The 21,811-nt window shown below is 29.3% G+C and overlaps 3 protein-coding genes across 12 annotated transcripts; 2 read left to right on the top strand and 1 right to left on the bottom strand.

The window, feature by feature from the left end:
- The first annotated feature begins 288 nt into the window (after positions 1-288).
- On the top strand, positions 289-7,156 carry LOC130892093 (dihydroxyacetone phosphate acyltransferase). Of its 4 annotated transcripts, XM_057797327.1 has the most exons (12): positions 289-445; positions 502-751; positions 907-1,083; positions 1,453-1,582; positions 1,638-1,841; positions 1,902-2,053; positions 3,023-3,653; positions 5,358-5,437; positions 6,202-6,360; positions 6,456-6,622; positions 6,680-6,741; positions 7,020-7,156. In XM_057797327.1, exons 2-12 carry the CDS (start codon positions 566-568, stop codon positions 7,094-7,096), a joined length of 2,025 nt encoding a protein of 674 aa, XP_057653310.1. In that variant the 5' UTR covers positions 289-445; positions 502-565; the 3' UTR covers positions 7,097-7,156. The 4 variants fall into 4 exon arrangements, with proteins under 4 accessions (XP_057653310.1, XP_057653313.1, XP_057653311.1 ...); XM_057797330.1 differs by lacking the exon at positions 6,680-6,741 and having other exon boundaries at positions 291-445; positions 6,456-6,642; XM_057797328.1 differs by having other exon boundaries at positions 295-751.
- A 75-nt stretch (positions 7,157-7,231) lies between these two features.
- On the bottom strand, positions 7,232-15,974 carry LOC130892092 (gamma-tubulin complex component 3 homolog). Its single transcript, XM_057797326.1, has 10 exons — positions 15,792-15,974; positions 15,556-15,737; positions 15,168-15,492; positions 14,795-15,108; positions 14,228-14,413; positions 13,847-14,159; positions 12,777-12,969; positions 11,333-11,891; positions 11,043-11,264; positions 7,232-8,982 (listed from the first exon to the last, which is right to left on the bottom strand). The coding sequence occupies exons 1-10, from the start codon at positions 15,874-15,876 to the stop codon at positions 8,851-8,853; spliced, it is 2,511 nt and encodes an 836-aa protein (XP_057653309.1). The 5' UTR covers positions 15,877-15,974; the 3' UTR covers positions 7,232-8,850.
- A 791-nt stretch (positions 15,975-16,765) lies between these two features.
- Positions 16,766-21,807, top strand: LOC130891482 (serine/Arginine-related protein 53-like). Of its 7 annotated transcripts, none has more exons than XM_057796269.1 (4): positions 16,766-16,954; positions 17,031-17,150; positions 17,259-17,769; positions 19,711-21,807. In XM_057796269.1, exons 1-4 carry the CDS (start codon positions 16,878-16,880, stop codon positions 19,807-19,809), a joined length of 807 nt encoding a protein of 268 aa, XP_057652252.1. In that variant the 5' UTR covers positions 16,766-16,877; the 3' UTR covers positions 19,810-21,807. The 7 variants fall into 7 exon arrangements, with proteins under 7 accessions (XP_057652252.1, XP_057652250.1, XP_057652251.1 ...); XM_057796268.1 differs by having other exon boundaries at positions 16,783-16,954; positions 17,013-17,150; XM_057796271.1 differs by having other exon boundaries at positions 16,790-16,954; positions 17,045-17,150.
- Positions 21,808-21,811: the final 4 nt, after the last annotated feature.

The raw sequence follows: 21,811 nt of genomic DNA, 5'->3' as shown, positions 1-21,811 counted from the left end.
GATCCACCCCTGATGTATAATACAACCATTTATGTAATACTCCTATATAGACAGTTCTTATGGGAAAAAACGTCTCGGTGCCGACAGTATTAATTTTCTTTCTCGTTCGAGACACTTTATGTGTACTGTGCATGCTTGAAAATTCTCTAAAATATTAGTAATGGGAAAATAATAACTAACTAAAGCACTCTGGAATAGAGTGAACGATTATCAACGCAATCTAGGAGAAAAAAATGGAAGTATATTTAAATTCAGCCCCCATTTCTATAATTATTTTTATTTCGTTCCTATAGATGTCGCTTACGTTTGGCAATCTAAGTGTCATAAGCATTTAATGTTTATTACAAATTACGATATTTTAAGCGTTTGTTGTTTGAAATTGAATATCGTTGATGTCCCTATCAAGATGTGATAATACCGATTAAAGTCTACGACGATAATTTTTGTACGGTTCAACTTTCATTTTTAAGTGTTCTAGTGTTTAATCTTGTATGTGTTTAGGTTATGGTTTTCGTAATGAAATAGTGTACGAAATTATTAAAAATAGATACAAATTTTGAATAAAATGAATAGTAAAACTTTCTACGAAAACTTTTTACAACTCAGAAGAGAAGAAGTATCCAATTTGTTATGGATATCCAAACGTTTAGATCTTCAAGTTGCATATGGTCAAGGTAAAGTTAGACCTACACCATATTCACATAAAATAGCTGTTTTGAACAGTCCAAAAATTCAAGATCTGTTAATGCAAGTAAGTCGAATCATATTCATAGAAAGTTTACAAATAACTGAAATGAAAACATTGTTTTCTAAATAAACTCTTGATGCCCATTTACATTTTTTTAATATAATTTAGTAAATTTTAAGTAAATGTCGTGTGAATAGTTGGTATATTCTAATTTTTAGATTAGTATAAGAGAGAACGTACCAAAATCAAAGTTAGAACCACAGGTGCTTGCTATTTTAAACGAAATTGGTTATGATCGAAAAATTAAAGTAATTAGATGGCTAGGTCTGTTATTAACAAAAATATGTTTGCGTGTCCTTAGAGGAATATATGTAAATGTGGAGCAAGTTGAACAGGTAATATTATGTGTTCAATTGTTATCTTTTTATATGTACTAGCAATAGTGGAATTTCTTTCTATTGAATTATTGTTTATCTGAGTTAAATGAAATTAACATGAATTCAATATATGATTTATTTTGACACCCACTAGTGAAAAACTTCATAAATCTCCTTGCACATAAATTATTTAATCATTTCTTTATCTTAATTGGTGTATAAATATATCTTATATCTAACAAATATACAGGGTAGGGTTGGTAAATTCTCATATGTACTACAGGAATTGAGGATTTTTGAGGTTGTTAATTTCGATTAATCTGATGATGATGATGGAAAAACTGAAACCTTCCATAATTTTGATATTAGTGAAAATTTCGCTTTTAGATAAAAAAATCAATGGGCGATTGCCCAGTCGTTTTTGTACCGACCCATAGAAGTTATGGGGATTTTATAATGATGTCATATTTGAATTTTACTTATGACATTGAATTACCTGCAATAGCAGCCGGAATGGGTGAGTAAATACCATATTACACCCCATTGGTCATTAATTATAAATTTTACTTTAGATTTTCACGGTATGTGGGGAATGGGAACGATCCTTAGAAATACGGGGGCCTTTTTTATGAGAAGATCATACAATAACGACAATTTGTATTGGACTACTTTTAGACAATACATTCATCAAATTACTACAAAGGGGGATTTACCTATAGAATTTTTTATAGAAGGAACTCGAAGTAGAAGTAACAAATCATTGCTGCCTAAATATGGTAAATAAATGACCAAAAAAAAAATCGATTTTTCCAATAGTTACGATTTCGTTATTTCAGGTTTGTTAACAATGATTCTTAAAGCATTTTTTCTATCCGAAGTACCCGACATTCTATTTGTGCCAATTAGTATCAATTATGATAGAATTTTAGAAGAAAGTCTTTTCGCTTTCGAATTATTAGGTGTGCCCAAACCCAAGGAAAGCACGTCTGTAAGTTTTTTCCAAAACTAAATTGAAAATTTAATTCTTCATTTCAATTCAACACTTTATTTGATAAACTATTTGAATTTACCTCGTAGTATCCAATCCAATATTTCTACTGTTTTATTTTATTCATGTCTAAAAACCATGGAAAAATACTAATTTGCAGTTTCACTTTGCTGTTTTTCTTGGTTTATAATTAGAGTTTATTTAAATTTATTTATTGATTTACCCTTGTATTAATTATTCTTATAAATTAACGGGACTTACATCATTCAAATAAAACATGTTAATAATATACTAAATTTGATGTTGCCAAGTTTATTTGTATTTTAGAGATTACGGAAAATCTATATAAACTTTTTAATTTCGTAATACTGATTACATTGTTACAAAATATACATATTTATTAGTATTTTCTATAAAATTTGATTTAAAAAAACATTTTGATATAAAATTTAATTGATATCATCTAAACTTCTTTTATAAATTCTCCGAGATTTGGCAATGTGTATTTTAATATGATACAATAGACTACAGGTTTGGTGACGTCACACAACGCCATTATTTGGTCAAACAAAGTTTTAACTGCGTTAACGATCTTATATATATTTGGTGGTTTTTTCCTATATAATTTCGGAAATTTTGCAAAAAATACCTTCTGACACTAAACATATCACCATTTAATACAAAAGTAAACTAATTAAACACCTTTCAACTAACACACACTACCTCTCAAACTTTGTTTCGAAAATGAACAATATGAAGTTCGTGACGTCACACTCCAGTTGCCTATCCTGATTGTTCTTAGTGAGGCATTGAAAGAAGGATCAAAATTCTCTTTATTTTTATTTTATCTATGGTTGACAGGAAATATAGGAATTAGTTTTGATTGAGGGGAAATTAATTTTGATAATAATCGGGAATTGTATTTATATATAATTTTTTTTATTTAATTATATTATGAACATTTTTAAGGGTTTATTTAAATCAATGAAGATATTGAAAGAAGAATTCGGTAACATTTACATACACATGGACGCGCCTATATCAGTAAGAAAATTTTTCGGAAATAAAATAAACAGGAGCGTCCATAATTTAGGTCCTTTGTATCAACAAGAATTAACCGAAAATGAAAAGAATCATTTACCGTCGCTAGCTTACGAAATATTGAATCGACATCAAAAAGTATCAGTTGTAACTGTATTCAATTTAATTGCTATCATTTTAAATAACAATTTATCGTACGATAAAACGGCTCTAACTATAGAAGAATTAACAGAAGAAGTGGAATGGATCAAAAATATAATTCAACATTTGGGTGGATTTATTTATGTGGAAAATTTAACCGAAAGCGTAAGAGAGGCTTTGAGCGTACACAAAGGTCTGATAATGTTGAACGAAGATAAAAAATTGACGTTAATAAAAAATAAAGTGAACCAGCAATCATTCGATCTGAAGAGATTAAAGGCGCACGCTCTTAATGACGACGTAATGACGCATTCTATTCCGTTCGTTACGTTACAGATATACAGCAACTTGGTTCTTCATTACTTCATTGAATTAAATATAATTTTAATTTCGTTAGGAATAAAATCGATGGATGGAGGTAAGTGATATGTTTATTAGTTCGTATGCGAACAAATATTAATGAATCGCCCTATATATTTATTTAACTTTAATAAGATACCACGAATACTCTTAAAAATTGTTACTATGATGCAAATAAACAATAAATTTGTCGATATTCGGTATAAAATTAATTTGAAATTTTAAATTTTCGCTTTTTAATTTTACGTAAATACAGGATTCCATGTCGTTTGCAGTCGTCAAGAATATTTCTGACACGTAATCTAAATACATATATCAGTATTGGGAATGTGTTCTCTATCTACCTTTGTGATATGATTCAAATTTGCGTGTAACAATTTTGAATAACCGTATGTCTTAGCTCGTTTGAATTAATTGAGAAATTTAAGGAATTAACAACAACATGCCGACGCGGAGTAAACAAACATTTTTGTCGTAAGTTTTTGTGTGGTTAGTGAAGTTATTTGTTGGATTTTAGACATTATTATAAATTAATGTCTAAAAGACTCCCGTAATTTGAATACAAGATAGATAAAAGTGTGTTAAATTTAGCATTGCCAACTTGGAGACGTACTAAAAAACAGCAAAAATACTCGACCTAATTCCATTGAAACATCTAACACCATAAACCATGAAAACATACGAGAAAATCTATAGTTTACCCCACGACCGCCATTTTGACATAGATCAGCAGTATTTTTAGATTGCCTGTATTCAAAAACGCAAACTGCCTTTGAAGATTTATAGTTATGATAGTTTCAACTTAAATACGTCTAAAAAGGGAAATTCACCGTGATTCGCTAAGTACCTATTAAGAAAATCACGTTAAAATAACTGAAACAGAATAAAATTCAAGATAGTAGTCCCCAGTTTTTCTTGAAAATCTTTGGTTTCGGAATTAAGTTGGTAGATTCCCGATTGGTCATTGAGACATTTGTTTCCAGTTGGCAATTTTGACAGATCAATTACCTAATTTGTAAACAAACTATGTCCATTTTGTAGATTATTTTCAGACAATAAGTTTACTAAGGGTACTAAATTATATTACGGCTACCAATTTATTTATTTAAGTGATTTCTTGTGATGTAATTCACGTTTTTTAAAGTGCTAGCTTAAAAACAAACATTCACAACCTATCATTAAATCTAAAATCTTTTTTTACGATAGAAAAGTAAAAAGTCGTCATATTTTTGGTATTTTATTCATAATTACTAAAAATAAAGTGGTGAGTTGGTTTTTTTAATTCGTATTTTGATTTGGAAATTAAAAAATTAATTATGACGTTATTTGATTGTTTATTGCTATCGAATTTGTATATCTTTAGTTGTTCTTCAAATTATAACACTTTTTATTAATATTTTTTCTCTACTTAATTAACTAATGTAGAATTTTAAATATGTGGTAAAAGTATTGCATGTTTTTATTTGTATGTTGGTTGATCTGTTGAGATTTACTTACATTATAATTTCATCGAATTGACTATTTTAAATATTAACGAGTCATATAAAGACGGTGTTTCATTTATCAACCGCCTTATAGAGGCACATATACTATACATAGGGTGACAGAAAGATGTTACTCTAATATTTTTATTAATTGAAAATGTTTGTATGAATGTTGTAATGATCAAACCAAAATTATAATTTGATTATTTCTCAACAGACTGCATGTTTACCAAATTTTGAAAAACTTGTAGGAAACTTATAGTTGCTATTATTTTTAGATCAACTATTTGATAATTATCAATTTTTGAGATCTCTATTTGCCAAGGAATTCATAACCGTTTCTTCGCAGGATAGAAGGGTGTGTTGATTTTAATATTTTTTTCATTTGATGAAAATTTAATTACTAACATGCATGACATTCTATCATCTTTTAATTGGTGATTTTTTAACACAACACTTGGTATATAAATAAAAACTGAATTCACAAAAATAATTTTTGTCAATATAGAATATTTTTCATAAATAGCTATTAACATAACACATGTATGTGCTAAGGTGTATTTGGATCTATCTAAAAAACACATTCAAATAACCAAGCTGCTTTAAAAGTCTTGAAAGCTATTGAACGCACTTCAAAATTAGTGCAAAAGTGCAAATAAACCCTAAAAGCATTAGCTAACACAAACATTGTAATCCTAATGTGGCTATGGGGTTACTAGAGTATATCCAGCAATGAGGAAGCAGACATCTTTGCAAAAAAAGGGGATAAAAACTCCTTACTTAGGACCTACTGCGGTTTCACTAATGAACTGAACGAATGGCTAAATGTGTGATTGGTAACTGGTCTTTCGCTCAAGATGATATACATAGCAGAATCAGAGCACTTTAGGAAGTGGGACACAGGCAACGTCAGAATGACAACTTGCTATGGAGTCTATGTATTTTGGAATTAGAACAATGAGGGTTTTTCTTCTGCTATCTCGATTGAATTTTTTTACAGTGATATTTATTTTTGTTGTTGATTTTTCGTTTACAGTTAGTTGTGACATAACCTAAAAAATTTGGTTTTGTTTAAATTCAATTTTTCTGGGGACTGAATTCGTGTTTGATAATTTTTTTTAGGTGTTTAATGCGGCACTTGAAAATGCTGCTTTTTTCGATCTAATAAATGTATCTAATGGTTATTATCGATTGGGAAATAACGGAAAACTTCGAAAGTTTATAGAAAATGTGTTTGTCACTTTTTATTTGTCGTACGAAGCCGTATTTGTGATTTTACAGGTAAAACACTATCTTCTATATCAATTTTTTGCAACAGAAATTTTTTTTATATAATCAAATGTTTCTGATCTCTTTTTTTCTGCGATATATTTCAGAAACTTTGTGAAACCAATGAAGAAAAAGTGATTCTAGTTAACGTTCAAATGTTATTAGAAAAAATCGTATTAGAACAAAACGTGCATCCCTATTCATTAAATTTGGATACCATTGGTAACTGCTTGGGTAGTTTATGCGATTTGGGCGTTTTGAAGAAAACCAGAAGGTTAGAAATTAAAAATTCAGGTAATCAATTATTTTAGCAACTTTTTATATATTTCAGAAACAATAAAATCTTGTGCGAAACCGATATGAACAAACTTTATTCTATGAAAACCAATTTTGGTAAGTCTTCAGGACTTTATGAGTATTGTTATTTTTTAATCAAAAATTTTAATATTTTCGTGATGTTTAATTTGACACGTGAATAAAACTTGAAATGTTTATGTTGTATGCAAAAACCCAAAAAAAAATCATGGAATATTCATAATTTTCTCTTGTGGAAATGTGCTTTTCTTACATTTTCAAGATTTAAGTAACTAAATTTCTCATTGCTGCAGCTTTTTGTACATTTTCAATTATTTTAAAATCAAATTTTGTGAGAAAATAATTTTATTTTCCAGAAAAATATATTCCTCGGTGTATTATTCCCCAGTTATCATACAAAGTTCTTAGAGGACAAATACCAAACAAATTGTGATTTTTTGTTTTTAAATTGTGTAATCGTACATTTTTTTACTTGAATAAATCATTTATTTAACTCTTTTTTTTCTTCCATTTCTACCTTATAGTAAAAATTTATTTCTATTAGTGTATGTGGTAAGGAAAAACAAAATGGAGATTGTAAATTATTTATTATAAAACATCAATATTTTACATTAATATTTATGATTGAATTTTTTTAATAAAAATTAGAGAGCTGTTATATTAAGACTATTATAAATAAATACCTTTTTTTTTCAACAAATAAATAAGTTATGGAAATGAACACAGGAAGTAAATATAAAAAATATTTAAACCGAAATAATTTTTTATTTCAAATTAAACTGATTAATTAAAATTTCTCACACAATTCTAACATTATTGAAATATATAAAACTTGAATTTCTAAATAACTCCAACTCAAATTTTCAATTTCCTTATTGGTCTATCGAATTTTTCATATATAAACAAGAAATTTACTTGGAAACACTTGGCAACATAGCTTATAACCTCACGATAATATCACGAAGCGATTTTGTAACGGTTCGTTTTAGTGATTAAAGTTATTTTTTTCAATTTTTTTTTTTTACAAAAATGTTTCACATTTCTTACAAATTTTATCAAAATTTAATTATTCTATTAAGAAATAAACGTCCGTTATCGGTAGTTACAAAAGTTATTACGGTACTTGCAAAGTTGCATTCACATCTCTATTATTCGATGAACCATGAAGTGGATTCACGATGTTGCCAAGCTTTATATCATATAAAGATTTGTGAAAAATTCTAATTATTTATATTTCGCTATATATACAGAGCGTGGAGTTTACAAAAAAGCACTTATGCTCTGTATTTTTTTTATTTCGAGCTATTAATTTTTTTATAATATAGAAAGACAACAGGCTTAAGTGTAACGATGAATAAAAAAAATATTTTAACAGTCTTTTCTAGTGGCATTAACAACAACGTATTCTCTTAATCCTAATATTTATATAAAAAAATTATTTTCAAAAAAAAAACGGAAACTGGATTTGCGATTTTCGGGTGAAAAATGGAGAAAAATTTTGTTTTTAGCAGAAAATTTTTTTTAATATACACAATTTGGGATGAAAATAACAAGTTTGTTTGTTTTTTTCTAAATATCGATTGAAATAATAACCACGTCAATTTTTTTTAATAATTTAAACTTTTTGATACTTTTTCTAAAAAATATTAAAATTTTTAAAACATAATTAAATTTAATTTTTTTTATCTTGCGGAAAAAAATCAATTGATATGATAGAAAAATTACATCCATAAATCATGCGATATTGAAAAAACATTCTATTTTGGAAATAAATTAGCACATAACCTCACAAATGTTAATTTCTCAAAATTCGAAAGCAGTTTTACCAGTGATAATCAAAATGTTGAACGAACATCAAATATTCTTCCAATCTAATGTCTAATCGAAACTGATATGGTATAAAAGAATTTTTGTACTTACATTTACCATTTTTCACCCGATACAACATCAGATATGTTTCCGTTTCTTTTTCTTATTATCCAACAATGATGTAAGGCTACCATATTTACTCGAAGTTTCAGTATCATTAGAAAAATCGAAATTACTACCCCTTACACCACGGGGTACCTTATTCTTAATGGAAATGTAAAAATCATTGGAGGAAGTATTTATATCGACACCTAAACTATTATCACCGCCTTCTGGCTTGGTTTCGAATGTGATGTTTGTTTTTTTATACTGTTCAGGTCATGCGACTTTATAGAAATTATTGAAGCTCAATCTGACGCTCAATAATCTCAAATTCATATTGACGCTCTTTGAAAGTAGTTCTAAGAAATTTTTCACTATCAAATCGTAAGTCTCCGATGACGTTTTTACCTAAAATCAAAAATATATAACCTCAAATTCGAAAGTTATTTATTAAAAAAAAATTACATTGTGTTATTCAACTAAACAATATTTTTATTCAACTTCCCAAGATATTAAGTGAATTTAATATTTGATATGGAGTTTTGTTGTTAGAATATAGAAAACTAAAATTTGTTGATTCGAAATTGAATATTATCGAAAATAAAAACTGATACTAACAAAATAGCTTAAGTAATCAAACCAACCCCTCTGTGGTATCAGTTAGATCGGAACAATAGAAAAATTATTGAAAAAGAAGGTAGATAGAGAAAAAAAGTCATTTATTGGGATAAAGGCAAAGACTTTCCGAAACTATAACCAGCTCTGTTGAATCTAGCAACCTAAATAAAAACAGTCTACGACTACTAAGAGGAGTTGTATCACAACACAATTGACAATGATTCTGTTAACACAATCTTTATCCACGTTTTCTAAAAGTGTGAGACATTATACCTGTAAGTGTATAAAATAGAAAATGAACATCCCTTATAGTTAAAGCCATCCCTTATTCTGAACTTTCAAAAAGGAACGGGATTAAAAGATAGGTTGTAAACTCTGGGTTTTCCAATATAGCAACAAGGGGGGCGCAAAAATGCTTCATACATACAACTACTACTAATTTTAAATTTTAAAGAAATAATTGTAATTAAATATGTGAAGTAGAAATTATAGACTTACTTTTAGTTTATATTGTATGAAGAAAATATTTCAGAAATACAAGACTGTTTAATTTATATTTTTCGTAAAAAATGAATCTAAGTTATATGTAACTATAAAATGATATAACATTATTTACATCAACGATGCTCATATCACAATACTAAATTCGATGTTTACGTATGAAATACGTCGAAGCTATAACCTTAATTTAACTAAAAATAAAACGTTTGCTATTAAGAGTATTAAGTATTAGTTTTAAATATTTAAAAAGACATTCAAATGTTTTATGTATTATATATTATGCAGGCTTTTATCCAAACCTGATCTCACTGCATACTAAAAACAATCAGTGCTTTTCGGTGTTAAAAATGAAGATGTAAGAGGGTGTACATCAGAGCTTTACTCTATTACCTACTTAAAAGTGGTTACATGCATGTGCGGATCTCTAAACCTACCAAATATTTAAGTTTCTTAGATGTTTACTAAAACAAGTTACCTACACTTAGAACTTAATATATATCTAGAATATGCACTAATAAACGATTATTTAAAAAAATTGCACTAAACTGTAATTCAAAACCATTAAAATTATAAGTGTCATTTAAATGAAGTTTATTTGTGTCGGACGTTTTAACGTAACCCAACTGATTTTAAAGAACTTTTATTTTACCAGATATGCGCTACCACGTCCTCATTTTTAATTAATATGAATGGAAAATAGAATTTTTTTAGCAATATTTACCTTTAAATATGACAAGTTTTTTTGGGAATTAATAAAGAATATGGCTGCAAAGATATTTTACATCGTTGTCACGTCGTAAATTTCGTTTGTAAATTGTCGGAATGAAATAATTAAGTTTACTATTACATTTAATTTGATTAATAAAAAACGAAAATAATAATTTTAAATACCACAATTATTTATAATAGAAGGATATTTAATTAATTATAAAATGAAAAAAAAAAAAACAAAAATAAGAAATTATTTTTCACCGATTTGTACTATGGACTAGAACGAATTTGGCAACACCGAAATCGTTGTCACAGGTATACCAACATTTAGTTTGTAAATCTCCCTAAACGATATTCGAATATTGTTTTCATAGACGTTTTAGTTGTTTTGTTTTAAATTTCAAGTACAAATGTCACTACTATCAAACTGTTCGTATAAAGCCATATTGTTTTAAAATACTGATTAAATAATACTTTTTTCAATGTTTTTTTTCCTGATGATTTAATTTGATTTTAGATTTCTTTTGATAAAAAATTAGTGGAAAATCGACGATTAAAGGTCTATAAAATGAAAAATTAGATGAAATTTAAAAAAATTAATACTAAAAAACTTGATGAAAAAAGATTGTGGAACTCACCTTGACTTTAGTTGTATTTAAAAAATGATGAAAAGTAGATCTGCGTAATTTATTCGCATTATCATCTTGGGTATTAGTACCGAAACCGTCGCCGCAGTTGATTTTTTTCTGGTACTCGGTATAAGCTTCGTGTTCGCTCAAACATTCCCGATAAAGCGCTTCCTGATGACATTCCAACGTCATAACGAAATTGTAAATCGACACCAAATGAGAAAACAATTGCTAAAATCGATTAAAAAAGAAAAAACGTCAAATTTCTCTTGTTCGTTCATCACCGATAAACAATTTACCCTCGAATTTTCATCCAACAACACTCCCCTTTGTACGGAATTCAAAAATCCCGCGTGGGCCGTAATTATATCGTCCAAACTATCCGCTTTGTTGACTTGATGTTGCATCTCGGCCCAAGAACACTCCAACACTTCGAACAGAAAATAATACTGCGTCTGATGCAGGAAATGGATCATCTTACTGGTTAATATGTGTATCGAATGCATCACCGGTTTCAATTCTCTTATTTTTCGAAATAATTTCGCCATGCAAATCTGCTGTCGTCTCATATTGGCCAAAGCGTATTCGGTACGTTTGGCTTTCCACAAAGCGCCGAATAAACTCTGATAAGTCGGCATCGTGTGTTGAAAGATCGTACCGATCGGTCCGTCTACTATATACATCAAACTGAACACGTCCCAACCGGTATCGCCCGAAGAATGACTCATAAAACTGACGTTTAAACGTTTTAATGTATCTTCGTCTTCGTATTGGGCGTTCGTCACTCTTATAGCCGATTCTAATATGGCCGAAAGTGTGTGACCGTAAATATGTTCCGCGTCTTTATTCAATTCCGGTCTAAAAATATACCAACCCTGTAGATTCGTCATTATTTCCATTAAACACAATGATTTCAAAGAGAAATGATTGACCCTGTATTAAACTCGATTTTAAATAGTAATTGAAATGCTAAAAGTACCCCCAATATATGTATATACTGAATACAATGCTCAACAATTAGAATTACCCCCGTAAATTGATTATTTAGTCAAATTCGAACTTTCAAGTAAAAATGATACACACTGTATTCATATTATTTACAATTCAAATTACCCCTGTAAATTCAATATTTAGATGGTTAATCAATTTGGATTCAAAATTTTGTTGCTTAACGGTAATTATTTAAAGGAATAATACATTGATTCATTAAAAATGATACAAACTGTATTTCAGTGGTCCTCAGGTGGCATAAGAAGCTAAAAAACTTACTAAACTAGACTCACAACACCACATATCTATTTACATATGTAATAAGAAGCTTTATAATTAGAACTACCCCTGTAAACCCATTATTTAAACTAATAATTCATTTAAACTCGAAATTATGACTTCAAAGAAAGTTATATGTATATATAACTGTTAAACAATTCACAGTGTATCAAACTTGATTATAAATTCATTAGATACCCCAAACATACGTACTAAGAAGAGATAAACAATTTATTTAAACTCGAAATTTTGTTAATTTTCAACAGGTGCTTGAATAAATAAATAATTTTCGGTAGCAAAAATATTTAGAAAACACGATTATCGAAATAGTATAATTTGAGGTTAGAATACTCATTGCCCCGATTTCATATTATAATTGATGTTAAACCGTAATTAAATCAATCGCTAATTAGAAATACCGTAAAAAGAACTCAATAAAATGATAAATTACAACAAATTAAGATAAATACTCACTCCAACAACTCCAATAAGTGCCTAATAAAATCACCTTGACCCAATAGTAAATACCTCCTAAGGGACTGCAAGTGTTCGTATAATTTATATTTATTTTTCAGCAAATCTAATACTCTTATGGAAGTTTCTTTATAAACGTTTTCTAAAGTAGCGTGAAATTCTATACTTTGTTCTGGCGCAAAAAGAGCCTCAGCTAAAAATCATATGCATCGTAAATAAATAAGAGACTGAAACTTTGCGATGTTGCCAACTTTGGCATGGTTGTTGGAGTGTATCAAACAGGAAGTGTCGAACGATTACGTGAATGATCACAACTTAGAAAACAGATTCTACCGATATTTTAATAAATGTAAATAATGAAAATGGGCACTGTACGGGTGAATCATGGCTGTAACAAAATTATCCTCAACTAATTTGGAAAAGAAATTTAGATTACGTAAATGCGCCTATTTAAGTGGAGTCGTTTGGTAAGAGAAGTATTTTATTTAGGTTATGTTTAATACAACGCCATTTTGGAAAAGTTGTGTTAGGGCCGGTGACATTTTGATCAAGTTTCCATGTATTTTAGACGTTTTGCTTAGGTTAGATCAGCGGCAGGATAATTTTCTTCGCGTTAGGTCAAGTACAGACACATTTTGGTTAGGTTAGTTCAAGTTCAGAGCCATTTTAGTGAAGTTAGATTAAGTTAGGGACCATTTTCATAACGTTTTATACGTTTTCGTTAGGTTAGGTCGGTGATAGAAGCTTTTTATTTAGATTAGATTAAATATGAAGCCTTTTTGGGGTTAGGTTCGGGACCAGTTTCTATGTATTTTAGACGTTTCGCTAAGGTTAGATCTCTAGCAAAACCGCTTTGTTTAGGTTAGGTTAAGTCAAAACACATTTTGGTTAGATTAGCTTAGGTTCGGAGCTATTTTGATGAAGTTTCAATGTATTATAGAAGTTACGCATTAAAATGTTAGTACTGCAATGACTGTACTGATTCTGGAAGGTTGGATTAGGTTAGGTTATGTTAGAGATCGTTTGGAACGAAGAAAAACGCGGTAAAAATGTGTCAAATCTTCACCTACCTGTACTATTTTTGAATAATTTGTGTAGAGATTCTCTACCGGGTAATTGGCCTCCGTCTCTACAAATTTGCCTTAAAAAATTGATACTTTTTCCTGTGGCAAGAATCTTTTTGGCTTGATTCATCGTTATAAAGGACGGTACCATCTGATACCTAACTTTATATTTGTCGTGCCACAATCGTTCAGCTGTTATGACATTTTTGGCTTCTACGAAGAATTCGTTGTATGGATCGTTTATTTCGCCGTCGAGAAGCCATCTCGAAAGCATCACGTAAAGCGGTTTGCAAACAGATTTGAGCACCGTTTCCGAAACCTACCGCAAAAAAAAAACAAATATATTCATCAAAAACGTAAATAACGCCGACAATTCGATTAGTTTACCTCTCTGGCGCACTTGGAACCGTGTTGAAGAAAACCGTGTATGGCCGTTATCAATTCCCCGCCTTTTTTATCGCTACACTGTTCTGATATGTAAGCCAACCATTCGAACCTCGTATGCGGATCGTACATAACGTATAGAGCCCTTTTTAGGGTCATTTCCAAGTTTTCAGTGCCTTGCTTCGATATCTAACGGTAAAAAAATACTTTTGCTCACTTTCGATTCACCCGATACGATGATTTTTTATGAAATTAGGTTAAGTTCGGGGCCATTTTGTCAAATTAGATCATATTCGGGGCCATTTTGGTTAAATTAGGGGCCATTTTGACTAGGTTTGCATGTATTAGATTAGATCAGTAGTATTTTGTTTACGTTAGATTAAGTCATAACACATTTTGGTCAAGTTAGTTCAAGTTCAGAGCCATTTTGGTCGGATTTTAAGCGTTTTAGACGTTTTGAATGGGTTAGATTAACTACCAAATCATTATATTTAAGTTGGGTTAAGTAAAGAGCGAGCAAATTTTATTTATTAAATATACAGGGGATATTTGAAAAAAAATTGTACTTACACTGGCTTGTAACAAAGCGACGGTTTTATAATACTCCGACAATTCATCACTTAAAGTAGCTATCAAAGCTTGAGAGATGATACCTCTCTGTTTCTCGTTTTCTTCGCAATACCTCTTCAATTGATTGTGAAGAAAACTCATACCAGTCAACCTTTCTAAAATCCCTTTTTGAAACGGCGTAAGGAGCTTACAAGCTTTCGGATCTATAGTGAAACCCAAACCACCAGGTTCCTTCCTAAGAAATTTCCCTTCAATACCTTGGAAGGAATATATAACATCCAAAAGAAGATCTTGTTCTGTTACCGTCGTTAAACCTAATATCAATTATTTGTAAAACAAGGTAAATATCTAAAAATTTCAAAAAAATACTCACTTATGATTTTTGAAGAACCAGGTAAATCATTCCTAGACCAATATGAAGAAATTGTAGTGGTCTGAGAATGCGCCCTTGTAGCTGATAAACTACCAGAATGCCCCGAATGAGATCCACTACTACCTTTTTTCTTATCCTTACTTTCAAAAAAATTCCTTACACTATCTTGAGAATTAGATTGAGTTAAGCTAGTTTGAGATTTAAGTTTACCCAATTCTTTGGATACGCTACACCATGCCGGGACCCCATCTTTACTAGATTTAACAACCCCGTTTGATAATTGATATAAGAAACTTAATGAGGCACTTCTACGTTGTAATATTGTCTAAGAACAATAATTTTACTTAGAATACTATTAAAATAAATTTTGAAATGAAAAAAAACTTACTGATTCGCATAATTTTGAATATAAAATTTCAAATTTATCAAGCTTCTCTTTAGATTGGGAAGCTAGTTTTTGTCTTATTTGAGACACTGTATACGATTCTTCGTGTAAATTATTCGTTTCGAATGTTGCTGGGACAGTTGATAGAAAACTAAATGCTACTTTACATAAATCCGAAGCTATTCCTGTAAATAACTCGAATGTTTAGTAACTGCATTTTGTCTGTAAGTAAATTTTACCTTGGTTATTCTTTGACAAATTATTGCAAAGTTTTACTATTAAATCTGAAACACCGCTATTTTCTATACTTTCACTAACATCCATTTTAAAGAAATTAAAATCTAAATATTCATTAAAATTATGAATTTAATGATAAATGTTATGGTTTCAAACGTCAGTTTAAAATTGATCTTTACAGTGTCGCCAATATAAGTTATTAACTATTTAATTTTAAGAGTAAAAAAGAAAAATAAATGTATTATCTAAAAAGTGTTATTCATTTATAAAGCTTTTTCAACATAAATTTCTAGATACGGCTTTCGATTAATCATAAAGAAAAAGAAAAGCGATAATTTTAAAATTTCAAATTTCATGCTGGTACGTCTGATTTTTAACCACCGAAAAATGATTTAGTAATACACCATAGATAAACTAAAAAAATGTTATAATTATAAAAATAGTGCATGACACTTATAAGAACTAAGTTATCATTATAGTTGAGCTTATTTAAAACTGTTTGGAAATTTAAATAATATTTAATTATAATATCAAGAAAAAATTATTAAAATAAATATGATAACGAAAGTTGATTATAACATCTAATCGACCACAATTAAAGTTTGTAATATTTAAATTCAATTATTAATGAAGAAACGTTTATAATTCAAGAATAACAACGATATATCTCTGCTTTCTAACTATCTATATAGTTACCTTAAGGGTGTGATTATATGTGAAGGATAGATATTTCAGAACACAAAGTATAATATAACCATTGTATAAAGAATTTCTTTATACAATGATATAAGTATCCAATCAGAGCATTTTGAAATTTTATTCCCTCTGATAAATACTCACCATGTCGATATGAATGGTCTTCTTTCAATACCATAAATTTAACTTGTTTTTAATTTAATATAATATAGTAATTTAGAATGAAATAGCCCTGATTGGTTATTCCGAAATTCCTTTTTCTCTATGTGACCGCACTATTATGATTTTGACAAATGACAAAATTGATATATGTATTTATAAATCGTAAAAGCTATTCTGATGATTTTATATTCATGTAAATAAATATTATTGTTTATAAAATTAGTCCTAGAATGGGTAAGTATTCAAGTGACTCAGAAAATGAAAAACGTACAAGTAAGAGCTCAAGCAAAACTAAAAGCAGACGTAGGTAAGAAAGAAAAAGTGCTTGTTGAGAAGCTAACATTAGCCTTAAATTCAAAATGCAGAGTTACTACTGTTCGTAGATCCTTATCTTCAGATTCGAGCAGTACTAAAAGTAGAAGAAAACGAAACGATAAAAAATCTAGCCGCAGATCGAGAAGTCGAAGCCGAGATAGATCAAGGGATAGGTATTCAAGGTCTAGGTAAGGAATATTTTTCGATTGCCAATAATTTACATGTGTCACCAGTGGCGTAGACTAGTAATAATATATTGTATATTATTTAACTTGATATATTTTATACTTATTCAGACGTTCTAGAAGCAGCAGTAGTTCTATTTATAAATCCTCCAAATCGAGATCATATCGATCTAGCTCGAGGGATAGGCACAGTGAGCGATATCGTAGATCTAGAACTAGATCCAGAGATAGATACAGATCAAGAAGATCAAGATCTAAATCTTATATAAGAGAATATGTGAATAAACCCAGAAGGAGATCTACTTCGAGTTCCAGTTCTAGCAGTGGTGATATTATTAAAAGAGAATCTTCCAAACAGGTACCGAGAAAGAAAAAAGAAGAAAACTCATCAAAAGACAGTGTAGTTAAAGGTACTAAAAGTGAAAAAGCAAATTCACCGGATTGTGTTGTCATAGACAGTGAAGTTTTAGAGGAAATTAATGAAAACAGTTTCACCCCTAAACAGTTTACTTCGAACAAATCCAAGAAAGTTCCTGAAAATATTGTTATTGACTTGAAGAAAAATACCATCAAGGTACCTGAAGTTGAACAATTGGAACCCGACAGCATATTCCATCACAATGTAAGTTTGAAATTTATTGTTTTATATAAATTATATGAATCGGATCATTACATTTGTGTTACATTTATAAAGTTTCCACTTTTTTTTTAAGTCTGGCAACATTCAAATGTTATTCAATACTCATACAAACAATGATGCCATTAGCATCAATAGCATCATTATATATTTCCTTAATTTCTGTACTACTTTTGAAAGTCTGACAACGTTGTTTATTTGAAGAGTATGAAATCACATTTGAACAATGCTGTTAAACTTTTGAATGTAGTACAGAAATTAAGGAAATGTAAAATGATTAAATACATATTTAATATTATTTTGATGTTATATTTCAATCTGTTATTACTGCGTTAGAAAATCCGGCAATGTTGTTAAAATGTAAATTAATACACATATTAACAACGTTGCCAGATTTACTAGTTTAAAATTTAATTTACATAGCATCATTTTACATTTTCTTAATAAGTATACTGCTTTAGAAAGTCCGGCAATGTTGTTCAAATGATTCATACATGCAATATCTTCCTTTTGAATTTTTTTTATATGTTAACAAATAGTAAAATAATTTAAACAACCCTCGACCCTTTGTTTACTAATAAAATCGTAATTATCTTTTTATTGAAACTTCCATTTGTCCTTGAAAATTTTTTCAGACAATTATTTTTACTTTTTTGATGTAGTAACACATTTTAATGTGTTTATCAATTGATACTGCGTCACTTTTGTTGAAAATCTTTTGTTACAGTTTCATTTTAAATTCAAATTATTCACAACGTGATTCATCATTTGCTTATATGTATAAAAAATAAATATTGGCGATGGTCCATGATACACTTAATAGTTATTATTAACAATACTATTTGTATTGATTGATTTTTGGTATTTGCTAATCGAAAGTGAGTGAGAATAGATATTGAATTAAAGCGCAAAAGACAGGTAAAAAGTTTATTTTAAAAACAATTTTTTGATTCCAAAGAAAAATATTTGAATTTTCAAAAGTTTGTGTTTTTTTAATTTATTGAAAAGTAAATTGCAATAGAACGCAGTCTATATAATTGTTTATGTTCAATAAAAAAATCTGGCAACATCGCTATAACTTTTTGTAGCGTCCTAATATGTATGACGTTTCAAATCTCGCACCAATCATGTGTTAAGGGATTATTATGAGAAAAATTTAGTAAGAGTGTTCAATTTTTAGTAATTTATAGAATTTCAAAATATTTTTTTAATATTTGAAGTATTATTTCGTAATTTACAATTAAAATATATCATTAATGCTTTTCAAAAACTGATCACTTTTAATTGCTTCAATCAAGTGATAAAATGGCTGTCGTTGATCAGGTGATGGTGTATTCTTTAATAAATAATATTTTTTGTAATACAACAGATATTTTGACATGAAATACAATAATTATTTTACACATTTTTATGCATAAAATCATATTTAATTAATTTTCGTTAGGATTCTGACAATAACCTAATCTCAACATTTGTCAAAAACGTACTAAAAGATGCATACAATAGGCGGTCACGGACGAAAAATTGTTTCATTTACAATTATTATAGGGTAAATGTAAAAAGAATTAGATTTTGTTTCTACTTCAACGTGTATGTAATAAAACATGATTTTTATATAAAAAATTCTGCGAAAAACAGTTTAAAATGATTAATTTATTTATTTTTTCACCTTAAATCATGTTTAATTAGTTTTTGTTGAGATTCTACTATGGTGGTTCAATACATACTAAACGATGCAGACAGATTCAGAAAATAGGTGGCCATGGACAAAAAATTGTTTTTATTATTTCTCTCCACGAGTGTTGGTGTTTTTGTGTCATTTTAATTTAAATATATATTAACATGGAAATATCTAGAATTTTGATTAAATTTTTTATCTTATTTAATATTAGGTATATCCCCTTGACGAAGTAACTTTTTTTGCAGTTATTTTTAAGTGAAGAGGCTCGAATGGAAAAGTGGGTTAGGGAATTGTATTCGTTTCGACAGAAAGCGCTACAGCAAGGAATGAAAAATGACCGTTAAAAAGAAAATGGCGAAATCCTATTACATATTTTTCCTATTTCTACCTATCATCCTGAGTGTAATATTTTTAGCGATTAAACAAAAAACAGTGTTAGAATTATGTGAGATAAACAAGTGTCCGTTTTGTTATGGGAAAACTATGTGTAGGGAAATAACGAAAAATAAAATTAGTTTGCAGTATAATCGCGTTTCGGATTTCATTTATAACATATTCAGCGTTAAGAACGTTTATTTCGCCAAATATAAAAATAAACCGGTCGTTTTGAAAAAGTTGGCCCACAACAACGAACTTAACAAATTCGATAAGGATATCAAAGATAAAATTATCAATTACAAAGCGTTGAGAGACAATTTGAAATTTAAATTAACGGGTACGGACGAAAAATTGACTTTTCCTCCTTTTCATATATGCGACAATGAAACTTTCGATTTATTTTTCGATAAATTAAACAACACGAATATTAGAACTGTTTATACTATTTTGAGCATAAACGCAGAACCGATTCTACTGCAAATGTTTGATAAAAACAAACATTTTCCAGTACCGAAATTTTACGGCTCCTGCGGGAGACTTATAGTACAAGAAAATTTCGGAAAATCCATAAATAACATAGAAAAATATTCCTGGTATAAACGAGCTTTAGTAGCTTATAGAATCCTACGAGGCGTACAAAATTTCACGGAAAATCACAACGAATTTCTACTTTATTTAACCGATATTTCTCCTGATAACGTCGTAATCGATGAAAATCTCGACGTCAGTATTATCGATATGGAAAACGCCATTTTGAAGAGAAAAACCGGAAAAACCGAAATCGTACATCATACCAATCACGATATTGACGAATACGCTTTCGATCCTAAGGCAATTTGCCAATCTGACATCAGCGATCACAACATTTACGCAGTTTGTAGAGTAAGTATCAAACAATAAAAAATTTCTACGGAAATTTATAATACGAAGCTTGGCAACGGTGTAACTTTAACCGGAAATAAATATGAGCTGTCAACTAAATACCACGTTGCCAAGCGTAACTCTACTTTTATCTCAATATTTTCTAGTTGTTGTTATCGAAGAACGCGATGTTTCCGATGATGGAAGGAGGACTATTACATAATCCACCTAAAGAAATTATGAACAGATATTGGAGACTCTTCGAATCGATAGAATTATGCGTACGTTCTACTACTGACGATTTAAATAGATTCGATTTGAGTACGAAAATATTGAACAAACTTCACGGCATTTTGAGATACGCCAAAGCCAAACAATTAATTTAACAACGCCGAAATTTTTGTTTAATATTCAATATTAATGTCCCGAGTGCATGTCAAATTGTCGATAATTTAATTTTATCGAGTGCGCGAATGCGCACGAGAGGAAATTATGAGACAATTTGACATGCACGAGAGGGCATTTTGGCAGACTATTTCCTGAGAAAAATTTAATTTAAAATAAACTTAATTCTGTGTTTAAAATTTGTTATTCTTTAAATTATAAAAAGAATAAAAGTGACAAATCACTCGAACCGTGCTGTGGCAGTTACTCAGCTTGCCAAGGTTGGGGTTTCAGAAAATCAAATTATGAAGGTTACCGGACACTCAAATCTGGCCTCGATAAAGAGTTACTTTCAAGTAAATAGTGAACACCACGAGGAAATTGTACAAAAAATGCGAATTGACAGTAGCGAAGTAACAATAAGAAGTGGTGGAAGCAGCATAGAAACACCATCGTCGGCCTCCAGTAAAGTGTATATTCTAATTTGCACTAGTGCAGTATTATCGCTGAAATTTGATCGTTGCTAGGTAAACATAAAATATTACAGCTTTTTGGTTGGCTTAAATTTTTCGAAGGAAATAGTCACAAAAACCTTGTATAGTCATTATTTACATCAATCATTTTGATTTTGCTTGTATAATATTCAATTCAAATCCTTTTCGAATATGGAAAAATAATGTTTTAGTAACATTTTGTGCTGAATAAATTTTTATTATGAAGTCT

This window comes from Diorhabda carinulata, chromosome 3 (genome assembly GCF_026250575.1).
Source record: "Diorhabda carinulata isolate Delta chromosome 3, icDioCari1.1, whole genome shotgun sequence".
NCBI lineage: Eukaryota > Metazoa > Arthropoda > Insecta > Coleoptera > Chrysomelidae > Diorhabda > Diorhabda carinulata.
This window is presented reverse-complemented; position numbering and strand designations above follow the sequence as displayed.